This window comes from Dendrobates tinctorius, unplaced genomic scaffold (assembly GCF_039654945.1).
Source record: "Dendrobates tinctorius isolate UK_male_01 unplaced genomic scaffold, ASM3965494v1 ptg000085l, whole genome shotgun sequence".
Classification (NCBI taxonomy): Eukaryota; Metazoa; Chordata; class Amphibia; order Anura; family Dendrobatidae; genus Dendrobates; species Dendrobates tinctorius.
In genome coordinates this window covers 5,306,550-5,324,060 of record NW_027361753.1, presented here as the reverse complement: position 1 = coordinate 5,324,060, position 17,511 = coordinate 5,306,550, and the positions used below count along the sequence as shown (strand labels likewise).

The window sequence follows — 17,511 nt, the reverse complement described above, 5'->3', positions numbered from 1 at the left end:
TGCTGTCTTGCCCTGCTGCTAGTGTATTATCGGAATGCGTCTTTAGTGCCGCAGGTGGTGTACTAATAGACCGTCGCATGCGACTATCCTCCGATAACGTTGACCGGCTTACTTATCTGAAAATGAACAAGGCCTGGAGCTCGCCGGAATTTGCCAGTCCTCTTCCACATTAAATAATTGGTTGGCAACAGTATCCAGGTCTCCTGTTGTGTTCATGTTTCTACCACCTGAATCCCTGTGCTCCAACACCGCCATTTGTTGCTCAGAAGTTCCGTCTGCACAGAAAAACACTAGCTCCTGTGGTAGTGGGGTTCAGTAACATCAGCTGCTCCCCTGCTGTGTGTCCGGCAATTTCTCCTGCTCCCTCCCTCCACATTCATCCCAACATCAGATATTAAACTTGTTCCAATTAGGCCTCAGCCTACACCATGATTGACCCTGGGCTCCAACACCGCCAGTTGTTGCTCAGTAGTGCCGTCTGCACAATCAACATTTGCTCCTGTGTTACTGGGGTTCAGTAACGTCAGCTGATCCCCGGTTGTGTGTCCGGCAATTTCTCCTGCTCTGTCCACATTTCCACTACTAGTAGTGGGAATGTGGACAGAGCAGGAGAAATTGCTGGACAAACAGCAGGGGATCAGCTGACGTTACTAGAAACAGAGTGGGGCCAGAGGCCTAATTGGAGCAAGTTTAAAATCAGTAGTAGTCTACAATAGATATTAATCTTGATCCAATTAGGCCTCTGCCTCCACTCTATTTGTACTATTGACCCTGGGCTCCAACACCGCCAGTTGCTGCTCAGAAGTGCCGTCTGCACAGTCAACATATGCTCCAGTGTTATTGGGGATCAGTAATGTCAGCTGATCCCCAGCTGTGTCCGGCAATTTCTCCTGCTCTGTCCACACTCACACAACTACAGATTTTAAACTTGCTCTAATTAGGCCTCTGTCTCCACTCTGTTTGTAGTATTTACCCTGGGTTCCAGCACCGCCAGCTGGTTCCCAGCAGTGTCTTTGGCACGGGTACTCCCTTCCTGCCCAGCCTGGTTCCAGCACGCCAGCTGTTTCCGGGTAGTGTCAACGTCACTTTGCCTCCAAAACTTTGTCCTGTCGTGTTGCGGTCAGGTTAGCCGACTCTATGGTGCCTGCAGTTTAGGTGCTTCTTATGTGGGCTGCGGGATCTGGCAATAAAGGCTGGTTCCGTAGTGTCAATAGGACAAGCACCCCCTGTAGGACTGTTGGGTTTCGGTAACTGCGGCCAGCTCGCGGCCTTGCAACTTTGTTTTTCATGGGTACCTTCTGCCACCCATCCGGGTTCCTGTACCGTCAGCTGATCCTCGGTAGTGCCAGTCACTCTTGTTCCTTCTGCTGCCCCTCCGGGTTCCAGCACCGTCAGCTGGTTCTCGGCAGTGCCTTTGGCTTAGGTGCCTCCATCTCGGTATCTGAGTTACAGCAACGTCTGCTGGTCCTTGGTAGAGCCTTCTAGCACAGGTACCTCCTGCTTAGTAACCGGGTTCCAGTACCATCAGCAGGTCCTCGGTAGTGCCATTGGCTCTTGTTCCTTCTGCTACCCATCCGGGTTCCAGTACCGTCAGCTGGTTCTCGGCAGTTCCTCAGCCTTCTGCTACATTTCCAAGTTCAAGCTTTTTGAAATGGTTTTTGGTAATCACTCTGGATCTCCCTGACGACGACCCTGAAGACCACCCCAAAGAAGACCAAAAAGATGACCCTGAAGATGACCAAGAGGACAAAGAACATGAAGATAACCACCAAGATACAGAACAACAAGAGACAGAAAACCAAGAAGCAGAAGAACAAAAAGCAGAAGAACATTAACCCCTTAATCCCATATGACGTACTATCCCGTCCATGTGCCCTGGGACTTAATTCCCAGGGACGGGATAGTACGTCATAGCGATCAGCGGCGCCCACGTGGTGAGCGCCGCTGATCACGGCCAGGTGTCAGCTGATTATCACAGCTGACACCCGGCACAATTTGTCAGGGGCGGTCACGGACCGCCCCCGACACGTTAACCCCTTGCACACCGCGATCAAACACGATCGCGGTGAACCAGGGGTTCAAGGGAAGCATCGGCAGGGAGGGGGCTCCCTCCGTGCTTCCCTGAGCCCCCCACGGCAGCGCAATGTGCAGCGCTGCTGCGGGGGGCTCCTTCCCTGCAATCCCCCGAATCCAAGATGGCGACGGGGACCTTCGGGGCCTGCAGGGAGCCGGCTTCCTCAGTGCCTGCAAAGTGCAGGCACGAGGAAGCCTGCTGCACTTCCTGTGACAGATCGCTGATCTGTCACAGTGATCTGTGATGTGACAGATCAGCGATCTGTCACTGGACAGTGATGTCCCGCCTGGGACAATGTAATAAAGTAAAAAAAAAAAAAGTGTTAAAATAATAATAAAAAAAAAAAAAGCCAAATAAATTATAAAAAAAATAAAAAATTCCCCAAATAAATTCATTTTTTGGAAATAAAAAAAATACAAGTACACATATTTGGTATCGCCGCGTCCGTAACGACCTGCCCTATAAAACTGTCCCATTAGTTAACCCCTTTAGCGAACCCCTTAAAAAAAATAAAAAACAAAGCAAAAAATGATTTATCATACCGCCGAACAAAAAGTGCAATAACACGCGATCAAAAAGACGCATATAAATATCCATGGTACCGCTGAAAACGTCATCTTGTCCCGCAAAAAACGAGCTGCCATACAGCATCATCAGCGAAAAAATAAAAAAAAAAGTTATAGCTCGCAGAATAAAGCGATGCAAAAATTATTAATTTTTATATAAAATAGTTTTCATTGCATAAAACTGACAAAACATAAAAAACGACCTAAATGAGGTATCGCTGTAACCATACTGACCCGAAGAATAAAGCCGTTTTATCACTTTTATCGCACGCGGAACGGTGTAAACGCACCCCCCAAAAGAAATTCATGAAATGCTGGTTTTTGTTCATTCTGCGTCCCAAAAATCGGAATAAAAAGCGATCAAAAAAATGTCACGTGCCCGAAAATGGTACCAATAAAAACGTCAACTCGTCCTGCAAAAAATAAGACCTCACATGACTCGATGGGTCAAAATACGGAAAAATTATAGCTCTCAATATGTGGTGATGCAAAAACTATTTTTACAATAAAAAGCGTCTTTTAGAGTATGACAGCTGCCAAAAATAAAAACCGCCATAAATAGTAAATCAAACCCCCCGTTATCACCCCCTTAGTTAGGGAAAAATAAAATTTAAAAAATGTATTTATTTTCATTTTCCCATTAGGGTTAGGGCTGAGATTAGGGTTAGGGGTGTGTTGGGTTTAGGGTTGGAGTTAGAATTTGGGGTTTCCACTGTTTGGGCACATCAGGTGCTCTCCAAATGCAACATGGCATCTGATCGCAATTCCAGCCAATTCTGAGTTGAAAGAGTCAAATGGTGGTCCTTCCCTTCCAAGCTCTGCCATGCGCCCAAACAGTGTTTTACCCCCACATATGGGGTATCAGCCTACTCAGGACAAATTGCAAAACAACTTTTGGGGTCCAATTTCTCCTGTTACCCTTAGGAAAATAAAAAATTGGGGGCAAAAATATCATTTTTGTGGAAAAAAAAAATGATTTTTTTTTATTTTCACTCCCGGGCGTTATAAACTTCTGTGAAGCACTTGGGGGTTCAAAGTGTTCACCACACATCTAGATAAGTTCCGTGGGGGGTCTAGTTTCCAAAATGGGGTCACTTGTGGGGAGTTTCAATAGTTTAGGTACATCGGGCTCTCCAAACGCACATGACACCCGCAGACCATTCCATCAAAGTCTACATTCCACTAATACTACTACTGCATTCCACGTCACTACTTCCCTTCCGAGCCCCGACGTGTGCCCATACAGTAGTTTTCTCCCACATATGAGGTGTCAGCGTATTCAGGACAAATTGGACAACAACTTTTGGGATCCAATTTCTCCTGGTACCCTTGGGAAAATAAAAAAAATGGGGACTTAAAGATCATGTTTGTGGAAAAAATACGTTTTTTTTATTTTCACGCCCGGGCGTTATAAACTTCTGTGAAGCACTGGGGGGTTTAAAGTGCTCACCACACATCTAGATAAGTTCCTTGGGGGGGTCTAGTTTCCAAAATGGTGTCATTTGTGGGGGGTTTCCACTGTTTTGGTACATCGGGGGTTTTCCAATCGCGGCATGGTGTCCGATCTCAATTCCAGCCAAAAACGTCAAATGGCGCTGCTTCCCTTCCGAGCTCTGCCATGCGCCCAAATAGTGGTTTACCCCCACATGTGGGGTATCAGCGTACTCAGGACAAATTGCACAATAACTTTTAGGGTCCTGTTACCCTTGGGAAAATAAAAATTGGGGGTGAAAAGATCATTTTTGTAGAAAAAATATGATTTTTTAATTGTACCGCTGTACGTTATAAACTTCTGTGAAGCCCTTGTGGGTTCAAAGTTCTCACCACACATCTAGATAAGTTCCTTGGGGGGGTCTAGTTTCCAAAATGGGGTCACTTGTGGGGGGTTTCCACTGTTTAGGTACATCAGGAGCTCTCCAAACATGACATGGCGTCCGATCTGAATTCCAGCCAATTTTGCATTGAAGAAGTCAAACGGCGCTCCTTCCCTTCTGAGCTCAGCCATGCGCCGAAACAGTGGTTCCCCCCCACATATCAGGTATCAGCGTACTCAGAACGAATTGCACAATAACGTTTGCAGTCCAATTTCTCCTGTTACCCTTGGTAAAATAAAAAAATTGAAGCTGAAGTTTTTTTTTGTGAAAAAAAATTAAATGTTCATTTTTTTTTTAAATATTCAAAAAATTCCTGTGACGCACCTAAAGGGTTAATAAACTACTTGAATGTGGTTTTGAGCACATTAAGGGGTGCAGTTTATAGAATGGTGTCACTTTTGGGTATTTTCTATCACATAGACCCCTCAAAGTGGCTTCAAATATGATGTGGTCCGTAAAAATAAAATGGTGTTGCAAAAATGAGAAATCGCTGGTCAATTTTTTAACCCTTATAACTTCCTAACAAAAAAAATTTTGGTTCCAAAATTGTGCTGATGTAAAGTAAACATGTGGGAAATGTTACTTATCAAGTTTTTTGTGTGCCGTATCTCTGTGGTTTAAGGGCATAAAAATTCAAAGTTGGAAAATTGCGAAATTTTCACCAAATTTACGTTTTTTTCACAAATAAACGCAAGTTATTTGAATGAAATTTTACCACTAACATGAAGTACAATATGTCACGAGAAAACAATGCCAGAATCACCGGGATCCATGGAAGCATTTCAGAGTTATTACCTCAAAAAGGGACAGTGGTCAGAATTGTAAAAATTCGCCCGGTTATGAAAGTGTAAACCACCCTTGGGGCTTAAGGGGTTAAGTATAAGACTAAAAATCAGAGCAAAAGATATCTAAATTATAAGCAGAAGAAGACTAAGCAGTGTATGGGGGTGAGTCCGTTCCTCCTCGTGGTGCCCCTGGAAAAGGCCTGCTGCTGCAGGCCAAACTGAATACGGACAAATCCTGTTGTAAATCTTTTGTGACAGGCAGAACGGAAGGTGTAATCTTCAAACTTTTATAGATAACAACTACAGGAATGCCTGTCACAAATAATAATATGATGAAGAAGAAGAATAGGAAGAAGAGGAAGTAGAATATGAAGAATAATAGTTGAATAAGAAGAATATAAAAAAAAAAGAATAATTGGAAGAAGGTGAAGAAGAAGATGCTGCTGCTGAGGATGATGAAGGAGAAAGTGTGGGAGAGTAAAAAAGAAGGTGAGGAGCATGGAAGTAGTGAAACATACATATCTGACAAAATATAAAAGAGGTTAACAGTCAATATCTTTGTAACTCCGAACTTTTTATTCCTGCTATTCCATTTGATTGGGCTAAACCTCTATGCCTTTAATGTCTCCTCCACCTCCCCCAATACATTCTACATTATTATTAGTTGCTTTTCTTCATGTAGAATTAACCTTCAAGGAAAGAAAGGGTTTATTTTAATTCCGATATTTCTGTCCCATTGACTTGCATTGGTTTCCGGTATCGGCGATATCCGATACTTTTTGGGTATCAGTCCGATCCGATATTTCACGATATCGCTCAGCACTACTTCTGACCCGACAAACTACAAAAATCAGTAAACAGTTCAAAAAGATGCTGATTGCAAATCTGTAATTTTTATATGTTCACCTCATCTGTATGTCTCTGCTGTGAGCATGTAAAGGGCTGGATCTGGATGTAGATCCATTGAAAGGACTGCTAATAACACGCATACTGCAAAGGATTCCATCAGCATCACAAAAAACTCCCTACTCCGTCTAATAAAGGGGTCTTCGGGGCTAAAGCAAATTCATCAGCGAATAATAAAGTTTGGCAACTTCTTTAGACCTGAAAGTTCAGAAGGCAAAATACAGAGGAGCAGCAGAAATAGACAATGGCAGCTCGTGAAATGTTGATGTCATCGTGCCAGCCCCTCAGGATACTGAGCTAAATGCTGGTTTGTTCCAAACTTGCCCAACCTGAAAGCACAATGTCGACATGTCCCAAAAACCTGCATCCAATGATTACACTGGAAAAAAGCCATAAAAAAATTTGATACGTGTGAATATACCCAAATAACGTCTGTCCATTTTAGCTCAGTTTCCATGGGTCCAGATATTAGCATTTTTTTATTATAATAATTTTTATAAAATTTTCCTTTAAACAACATAAAGAACATAAATAGAAAGCACACTATTATATAAATAAGGAGGTAAAAGGCTAATTACAGTCACTCTCCCCACCCACCTTTACTATTCACATCCAGGTGTTGCAAGCATGATATGTTCTCTTTATTACACTATACAGAGGCACGTAAAGTGTGTTGCTGACATACTCTGTGCTGCTGCAGCATGGTCTCTGGTGGGAGCTGTGAACGTATGACTGGTTGATGTATTAGGCTGGGATCACACTACCGTGTGTGATGCGAGAAACTCTCACAAGTCTCTCGCATCAACACCCGGCGCTGCCACCAGCACTCAGGACCGGAGCTGCGGCTGCATAGAAAAACATAGAAATACATGCAGCCGCAGGTCCGGTCCTGAGTGCCGGTGGCAGCGCCGGGTGTTGATGTGAGAGGCTCATGCGAGTTTCTCACATCACACACACACACACACATTAGTGTGATCCCAGCCTAAGACAGAGCGAGAAAGAGAGACAGGTCTGTCCTTGGTTCTCTGGCTTGGAGCGGGAAGATCAGACTTTGCCTACAATCCCGCCCTGAAGCACGGTCATCTCATTAGCTGCAAACTTCTGACACTGATTACACAAGGACCGCAACTTCTTCACCCAAGGTATCATTTTAATCATTTAACGGCGTCAATGTGACAATGCCTGTAGGATACCCTGCACAATCCTGTTGACAGGTTCCAAAAGCTTGGTCAAAGTTATCTGCGCACACATCTCCAAGATTTGACCCAATTTCCCTTTTGTAATTTTTTAAATGTAAAAGTTGAGGAAAAAAAAAAAAAAATTATATTATATTATATAATATAATATTAATATTAATAATAATAATAATAATAATAATAATCATCTTTATTTTTATATAGCGCTAACATATTCCGCAGCGCTTTACAGTTTGCACACATTTTCATCACTGTCCCTGATGGGGCTCACAATCTAAATTCCCTATCAGTATGTCTTTGGAGGTGTGGGAGGAAACCGGAGTGCCCGGAGGAAACCCACGCAAACACGGGGAGAACATACAAACTCCTTGCAGATGTTGTCCTTGGTGGGATTCGAACCCAGGACTCCAGCGCTGCAAGGCTGCAGCGCTAACCACTGAGCCACTGTGCTATATATATATATTATTTTTTTTTTTTTTTACCTTAAATTCAAAGGAAATGTGTCATCCTCAACTTTAGCCCTTCTGGAGATCCTTTCATCTTCAACTTGCTTAACTGTTCACAATAACAGTAATTTTAACCAAGGGTGCACAAACTTTTACATGCCAGTATGCCTAATCCCAAGAGGGCTGCATATGACTGTCACTGTATGTTAGAGCTTACACATTTCTCTGTATTTGTCTTTCAGATACCAGAACTAGTACTCTGTCCCGTAACGTGAAGGTTGTTGCCAAACCAGGAAAATTTAACCAGGTAGACCACATTTTTTAATACTTACTATAAACTTCTCTCTTTTGCTGAATAAACCATTCACATATTATAACAGAGTTGACCTTATTAACAATTTTTTTTTTTTTTTAAATAAAATTGAATTAAATTAATTTAAATTTAATTTAATTTAATTTAATTAAAATTGAATTGAAGGAGAAGTGGTGAGTTCTCCTTCAATGGAAGTCTTCAAACAGAGGCTGGACAGACATCTGACTGGGATGATTTAGCGAATCCTGCTTTGAGCAGGGGGTTGGACCAGATGGCCCAGGAGGTCCCTTCCAACTCTACGATTCTATGATTCTACCTAAAGCCTGAATTACATCCCATATTATACCCCACAGCACTCACTATTCTGCTGGTGCAGTCACTGTGTACATACATTACATTACTGATCCTGAGTTACCTCCTGTATTATACTCCAGAGCTGCACTCACTATTGTGCTGGTGCAGTCACTGTGTACATACATTACATTACTGATCCTGAGTTGCATTCTGTATTATACTCCAGAGCTGCACTCACTATTGTGCTGGTGCAGTCACTGTGTACATACATTACATTACTGATCCTGAGTTACATCCTATATTATACTCCAGAGCCGCACTCACTATTCTGTTCTGCTGGTGCAGTCACTGTGTACATACATTACATTACTGATCCCGAGTTACATCCTGTATTATACTCCAGAGCTGCACTCACTATTCTGCTGGTGCATTCACTGTGTACATACATTATTGATCCTGGGTTACATCCTGTATTATACTCCAGAGCTGCACTAGCATTGAAGGATACATAAGTCAGTGATGACAAAGAAGTGTTCGATGGCTGGAGGCGCAGAAGGGGTTACGGCTGTGATGGCGGCACTGGTATAACAGCCGTTTCTTATGTGGAAGCATCAGCTAATCTGACACCATAATAAGCATTTCCATGTTTCTCTGCACACAGCATAATGGCGGGGAGTCGCTCTGATGCAAATCCCCGGAGCTGAGCACACAGATCAGTGTGTACTTTGGAATGAGTGAAGATAAATTAAATCAAAGTGCAGAAAGTAATCCTACCTTCCCGTCGTTGTCAAATGAGTCGAAGAAAATGCCAACACCGTTCCAAGAGTCAGCCGATCCGTACACATTGCCAGCCAGACCCTGGGCCGCCGTGTACCATATGGCCTAAGAGAGAACGATGGCGTGTTATGGGGGTGTACAGCTAGCATGGAACAGCAGGGATATTACACCCATCTCTAAACTATATAAACCCTAAAATCGGTCACCCCACGTCTAAAAGGCATAAAGTTGGGTGCCCCCCATTTAAACATGAAAGAGGTGTCAACGTCATTAGCAACCTTGCTGCAAGTTGCATACGCATCAAGGCTAGAACACAGACACCAAAGGAGAAACACAAATTGTGCAACTGAAATGGATGATCCATGAGAACCAACCCCTCCCCATACATCCACAGATTGTGGAGCTATAGCCGGGATTCTGCTCAGAGCATACTGCCCTTACTTACTGCATTGCAAAGGGTGACTATTTGCTGCAGAAACTGACAGAGGGTGAGACATCTAGAGTGTACCTGACCCATAAAAATGTACTCTAGAGACTTATGGAAGCTATAGAAAGAGGTCCCCTCTAGAGTGGGGTGATGATCTGTGAGTACAGGGTCCCCAAGTTCCATAGGACCTTGCTGCTAACCCCACATTCATCCCCAAGGTTCAGAAAGCCGAGATACATGGAGCTGTTGGTAAGATCCACTGTAGACCCAACATGGTGGCCAAACCCAACTCCTTGTCATGAAGGCATCCATGACCTCATCAACAGCTCGTCATAGCTCAGCTTGTAGGACCTCCGTGAAATCAATGATAAAACATGTTATCGATGACAATTCATAACACACACCAGGCCATCAGCACCGATTCTTCCACGTCCCGTCACCCGGAAAGTTATTTCTAGTTCCCAGTTCTCAAAGCTTGAGGCGGATTTCGTCCAGACCGAACCTTTCTGACTCTTCAGAGAAGGAGCTATCCGAATCTGGTCAGCACTGGGGATGGCATCTAAAACGGAAGTCACATACGGTCACCAACAAGTGGTAATGGGAGCCATTTAGTGAAACGAGACAATTTTTATACAGCTCCTATGAAAACATATACATCTCCACTGTAACAATCTAACCCTGTATAATCCAATCCTAATCTAATTACCCAACATTTAAGGCCCCGTCACACAAAGACGCTGCTGAGGCACAATTTTTGTGACACAACAGCGATCTCACCTGTGAGATTGCTGTGTGTAACAGCGATCAGCGACCGGCCCCCCTGCCGGTATTGCTGATCGCTGCAGGAAAGGCCAGGACTTTTTTTTGGTCGCTGGTCTCCCGCTGGCCAGCACGCATCGCTGCGTGTGACAGGCGGGAGACCAGCGACCTGCTGGTAACTATTGTACACATCGGGTATCCAAGGGACGTGCGTCCCTTAGATACCCGATGTGTACGTTAGTTACCAGCTTCCTGCATCAGCGCGCTGGTTACTTACGTGCACAGCGACACCGCGCGCTCGGCGTCGCTGTGCTGATCGCTGGTGAAGCTGTCTTGACAGCTCACCAGCGATCACATAGCGATTCACCAGCGATCCTGACACATTGATATCGTTGTCAGGATCGCTGGTGAGTCGCTATGTGTGACTCCAGCCTTAAGGGCCTGTCACACTAAGCGATATCGCTATAACGTCACTGGTTTTGTGACATAGTAGCGATATTGCTAGCGATATCGCTGTGTGTGATACTTACCACCGACCGCTCCCCCACTGGTTATCGCTGATCGCACGAGATCGTCCTGGACCGTTTCTCGTCATCTTCCTGCTGGGCTTCCTGTGGCGCCGACGAGCGACGCGTGGACGCGGGCGAGAGGACGTCAGGATCGCCTCGTCTGACAGGTAAGTAGTGACCCCCCCGACCCCTGCTATGTAGCTGGTGAGATCTGCCTGTGTGGCAGCTCACTAGTGACCACTTAGCGATGTACCAGCGATCCTGACCGTGTCATATCGCTGGTCGGGATCGCTGGTGCATCGCTAAGTGTGACAGTACCTTTAGGCTCCACTGAGCAGTTCAAGATGGATTGGCACAGGCCGAACGTGTGCTTCTTTCCCGATAACCATCTTAACTAAACAGTCTGCAAATCCTCCGAACCATAGTTTCAAGCTTGCCTAATATTCATTATTCTTGGCAGCATATTATCCTGTGTAAACAAGGCATGTGCTGCCGAGGACAAACACAATGTATGTGCATAGACCAGTCTATCACCGATCGTTCTTTACGCAAAACAGGCCAATAAACCACCGATGGATCAGCAAACTAGTCGTCAAAGGTTTCCGTTTAACCCTGCAAATTGGGCGGTGTAAACTTGCCCTTACCAAGAAGTAGGATAATGATCGAAAAAAAAAAAAAGCTCACACTGCAGGACCAGACTACACAGGGAAAGTTTGTAGTCTGTTTCCATGGAAACGCATACACAAAAAATTTAGAACATCTACAACCTTACTTTACTTTTTTATGCTTTTTTACTGTTCTTAAACACCTCAACGGCAAATTTGCAGGTTTGCATGACATATATTGCTACATATTGGCCATTCGGGGGAATTAAAAAGGCTGACTACCTGCACTAGTGGCTTAAAGGATTGGCCACTTTTTGACAATTTTGCTAAAATAAGCCACAGATTAGAGATCACTGGTTTTCTGTAAGGTCATTAAGGTTCAGTACAAGCACCCCCATCACTAATGGCGCAGTGGTGAGGGGGATATAGGGTTTTCAAAGGAATTTTACAATAATGACCACAAGGAAGGCCAGTGATTCCCAAAGTGTGGCTACAGTCACAGGTAAGGCATTCAGCAATGCTTTATTGTAGCTGAGGTTTGCTGCTGTCTTCGGGGGGGGGGGGGGGATTCTTCTCCAGTGGGGTCAGCTGTCATATCGCAGCGCTAGTACATGATTTACGGTGATATCTGTGACTGCGGCTTTCCACCATCACTTCCTGCTGACAAAGTTCACTAAGTTGCCATCGTACAAATATTAGCACAGGGTCACAGCTGCAGCAGCTACAAGGACACATCAGCCGGAGATCCCAGAGGGGGCACAGAAGCGCCACGTGTCACTCACCCGAGATATTAGGACGACGCGCTCATAACTGATCTACAGGACGACCACAAAATCAGTCATAAAGGCATCTAAGGAGGAAAGCCATGTTCACACCAAAATGCTTAACAGACGACTATTACCCCACTATTCATGCAGACGGTTAAAAATGTATTGCATGGTGTGAACAGGTTTTATTTCTTTTCTGCAGGGGTTTCCTACACTGAAATGTTTGCAGACAATCTGATTCAAGGAATACCCTCCCATTATTCCATCCGCTCAGTGTCCTCCTCCTGCTCTGGTCACAGTTCACATTACACTGTAGATCTTCAGTATCAGACTGAATCTAACACACGCCAGAATAAAGGAATTGGCAGAATATCTCACCACAAAGGGTCTCATTTTACAAACGAAATTCATACCCAAAACTGCCCCTTCTGATCAATTCAAACAAGAGGGGGCCCAGCGACGCCGGCAGCAGAGGGAGGGGGGCTCAGCGATCTCGAGACCAGACAGAATTGTGACAAATCCCTGATTGGGGGATATTTTTTAAGGTATCTTTTCTTTTGTGCGTGTTATGCTATTCGCTGATGTTTTAGGTAACATTAATCAAACTGGCGCACACACGGATCATGAATTCTGTGTAGCCCAAGTCTTTTTTTTTTTTTCCAGTCTTCAACCGTTTTTGCATCTTTTTACAGCAAAAAGGTCACAAGAATTGTGGAAAAATTTCTGGTGTATCAAAAAAAAAAAATCACTCCGATGTTCCGATGTGGTGAGGAGATGAGGGGACAGTCGTGACAAATTGAGAAACTTTTAGAAAAAAAGTCACAAATGACGAATCGCACAAATTCGGGCGGCGTAAACTCGCCGTTACCAAGAAGTAGCAAAATGATAGGAAAAAAAAAAAAAAAAAAAGCTCACACTGCAGGACAGGACTACACAGGGTGTGTTCGTTTGTAGTCTGTCTCCATGGAAATGCATACACAAAATCTAGAAAATTCAAGGGGGAGGGTAAAACCAAAAGCAGACAATCTCAGGTCCATAGTAAAGTGCTGATCTTAAATATAAAGCATTAGACAGGAATCTCTGGGGCATCAGAGATAATAACTTACAAGGAATGGAAGATATATTAGCACTTGCGATCAGAGAAGTACATATTACCGTATATACTCGAGTATACGCCGAGATTTTCAGCCCATTTTTTAAAGCTGAAAATTCCCCTCTCGGCTTACACTCAAGTCATATACGCCAGGGGGTCGGCGGGGGAGTGTCAGATCATACTTAGCCCCTCCTGGCACGGTCTCTGCAGCCCCTGCTTCTCCCAAGGTCTCCAGCACCTGTGTACAGCGATCACGTGGTACCACTCATTAAAGTCATGAATATGTGCATATTCATGACTTTAATGAGCGGTACCATGTGACCGCTGAAGGAAGGAAGATCTGCGGTGTCAGAGACCATGGGAGAAGCAGGGCTGCAGAGACGCGCCAGGAGGGGGTAAGTATATGCGATATTCACATGTCCCTGTTCCACCGCCGCACGCCGCTCTGTCCTCTGGCTGTGATGTTTATTCGCAGAAGCATATGGGGCCATAACCTTTATGGAGAATATGGGGAATAACCTTTATGGAGCATAATCTATGGGGCAGCATATGGGGGCATAGTCTATGGGGCAGCATATGGGGGCATAGTCTATGGGGCAGCATATGGGGGCATAGTCTATGGGGCAGCATATGGGGGCATAGTCTATGGGGCAGCATATGGGGGCATAGTCTATGGGGCAGCATAGTCTATGGGGCAGCATATGGGGGCATAGTCTATGGGGCAGCATATGGGAGCATAGTCTATGGAGCATAATCTATGGAGCATAATCTATGGAGCATAATCTATGGAGCATAATCTATGGAGCAGCATATGGGGCCATAAGCTTTAGGCTATGTGCACACGTTGCGGATTCCGCTGCGGGTTTTTCCGCGCGGAACCGCAGATAAAGTGACCTGCGGTTTGGTCTGCGGTTTTGCCCTGCGGTTTCACACCTCTACTATGTTAAAGGTGTGAAATTGCTGCGGAAACTGCACAAACAATTGACATGCTGCGGTTTGTAAACCGCAGCAAAACCGCGCGGAAAAAAACGCACCGTCAGCACAGCGTTTTTTGAAACCCCATAGGGTTTCATTGTACTGTACCATGTCAGCGGAACTGCTGCGTTTCCGCAGGGCCAAAACCGCTGCGGAAACGCAGCAGAATCCGCAATGTGTGCACATAGCATTATGGAGAAGCATATGGGGCATATTATTCTATGGAGCATGTTATGGGGCCATTATTAAACTTTGTGCAGCATTATGTGGGGTCACAATGAACTGTATGGAGCATTATATGGGGCTCCTGATTCAATATGGACATTCAGCAACATTTAACCTATTGATGTCTCAATTAATTTTACTTTTATTTGTCTTTATTTTTATTTTTGAAATTTAAAAGTAGCTGCTGCATTTTCCACCCTAGGCTGCGTCAATAAGCTTTCTTAGGTTTTTTGTGGCAAAATAAGGCTTATACTCGAGTATATACGGTAAATGTTTCTTTACCTGAGGCAGTCCACCAGCCAGGGGCTGCCGTATGTATTTAAGATCAGCAAGCTGCCATCACGCTTTGTTTTCAGCATTGTACCTACGAATAGCTCTGTATACTGCAGGTTTAGTGAGCACTATGGGATCTTTTATGGCCGGGTACGCCCCTGGCATACAGGCTGTATGTTGACCTATATGTTTGTTCACACCCAACCTTGCCTGTATAAAATATATTTAATAAATATAATTTTATATGCACTTTACTATGGACCCGAGTGTCTGATTTTGGGTTTCCCCTCCCCTTGACTGTTATAGCTCGACAATCAGTCCGCACAGAGTCCTGCGCATTTGGTAAGGGGTATATATTAATGTTTCCGAATTGTTTAGCTTATTTTTTGGACAGTGATACATAGATTTGGGCAGTGAACCCCTCTAGAGTACTAAGGCCGGCCACTAATCTCTGGTGGTAAAATCTAGAAAAGTCACAAATGATGAATTAGTCAAAAACATCTGGAAGAGATTCGTAGCTCTAAATAAATGCAGAAGGTGGGAGCAGGCGGCAGCCCGCCGGTAACATCTACAGTCCAGGCCCCAGGACACCCGGTGACCCCCGGGACCATGATGGCAGCTGTCACCCAGCTGTCCGGCACCGCTGTCACAGGACTCGGGCTGGCGCTGCGGATCACCGGGAGACGTGACACGAGTTCGGTAACTTTGCCTACAAGTTGCCACATTCGCGCCCCTGATACTTACTGCCGGTGTGCACCCAGAACGGCACCGTCCCGTCCCCCTGCACCAGGTAGGGGCCCTTGAAGCTGTACTTATACTCGAACCTGCGCTGAGGAGCCGCCTGTTCCCCCTCAGACCGGACACTGCTCAGCGAGCACAGGAGCAGCACCGAGCAGAGGACGGAGAGCGCCCGGTGATGCTGCCGCTGAATGGACATCGCCATCTTGGATTCTGCTGACGTAGCGGCGACCGGAGAGAACCCGCAGAGCCAACAGGGCGCTCTCCCATTGGCCGGCGGCTGGACCGGTGGGCGGGGCCAGAAGCGTTGCCTAGCTGACTGCATGGTGACTCTTGGAGGTGTTATGTGGTCCTCCAGACGTAGGGGTCGCTGTGAGCTGAGCAGCGCCGTCAGTGCCAGATTGGTTTTACATCATAGTGATGCAGTGTAGAATCTGGGGATGGGAGAAGCCAGAAGGGTCTTAAAGGGACAGTATAGAGTGGGGGGTGTCATTAAAGGGGTCACCTAGTTTATCAAAAGTTTTTACTTTACTACACAATGTACTGATTTTTTTTAAGATCCTTAATGTTTTTTATTGCCGGTGGAGCTGTATGGCGGTTATTTTTTGCGGGATGGATTATTGTATTTTTGAATGACGCCATCCATTTTTTTTTTTTGTCTGTGTGACGCACTGGAAGGGGAAAAAAATTCACAATCTCCTATGAACGCCAGCTGCCGGCCGACTTTCACAGGAGCGCAGAGGTGACACACACGGGCTCTTTAGCAGACCCCCCGCTGTCATGGTAACACATCTGCGTCCCGCGATCACGGAATCACCTAGTGAGAGGATAGAACGGGGCGCATTAAACACCACTGTCATGGATTAACAGCGGCATTTAACAGGTTAACGCCTGCAGTCGAAGCTTCGCTCCTCCCGCGGCTGTTAGAGGCAGATGATGGCTGAATAACGCAGCCATCATCTGGGAAAGAGGCAAGCTCAGTGTGTATGAGCCCACATCAAAAGTCAGGGAGCCTACTTCTGATGGTCATAGTCTGTCATAAGTCATTAAGGGGTTAAAGAGCATTTGTCACCAGGTCAAAAATGTCCATTTACTGCTCTTCTTTTATTTCCACTGCTTCTGTTGTTTTCTTTTTATAAATCCATCATACAGCTCAAGAGATATGAGAGAGAGTGTTTTTATGGTCTTTTCGGGGGGGGGGGGGCATGGATCACAGGGTAATTATGCAGAGCATACAAAGACACGCCCCCGAGGAACCCTGTGAGCCACTCCCCTTGATAAGTGGTATATTTAATGGGGAAAGATTACATATTTCGATTCGCCGCCATGTTGGTGTAATGTTTAGATCGGGATGTTGCCCGCTTGAGGTAGCAGACTATATTATATAATCATGTCGCGCTGTTTAGGGTTTGGTATCCAATAATAGTATCTTATTATGGTTAAGAAATTAGCTAGTGCTAAGAATTGGAAGCGCTCACCTCATTACTTTTTGGTAAACTTATATCACCCCAAGTGTGCACCTGGATAATATATCTCTGTGCCCCCGTTCAGTATCCCCTCTCCCTCATCGTTTTCTCTCCCATTATATATCTCTATGGCTATTATACACTTAATTATCCTGATTGTAAGGCGACTGCAGATTGTATGACTGATTGTGCCTTTGTTATAAAAAGTTTAAAATATTTTAATTTCAGAAAACCAAATAAAAGCTAAGTGATAAGAATAAAAGTATCTTAAAATCATTTTTTTTTTGCCTTTGTCTTTCTGCCCTGATGGATTTTTTTGTGTTGTTGTCCCTTCTCAATCCGTGTGTTTCCTTCCTGTAAAATATAAGCTATGTTCACACATTGCGTTTTTGCGGTGGGCTTTTTTTTTTAAAGTTTTGCTTAGTTTTTGCTGAATTTTTGGT

At 44.8% G+C, this 17,511-nt stretch overlaps 1 protein-coding gene across 4 annotated transcripts in view; it reads right to left on the bottom strand.

The window, feature by feature from the left end:
• LMAN1 (lectin, mannose binding 1) overlaps positions 1-15,859 on the bottom strand; it is a 58,639-nt gene extending 42,780 nt beyond the window's left edge. For all 4 annotated transcript variants that reach the window (XR_012233998.1, XR_012234000.1, XR_012233999.1 and 1 more), the window contains exons 1-3: positions 15,609-15,859; positions 10,063-10,217; positions 9,229-9,336 (exon numbers count right to left, since the gene is read on the bottom strand). Coding sequence is in view for 1 of the 4 variants with exons in the window: in XM_073584793.1 (XP_073440894.1) it covers positions 9,229-9,336; positions 10,063-10,217; positions 15,609-15,807 (462 nt within the window). In the remaining 3 variants the exon portion in view is untranslated. The remainder of the gene's footprint in view (positions 1-9,228; positions 9,337-10,062; positions 10,218-15,608) is intronic.
• Positions 15,860-17,511: the final 1,652 nt, after the last annotated feature.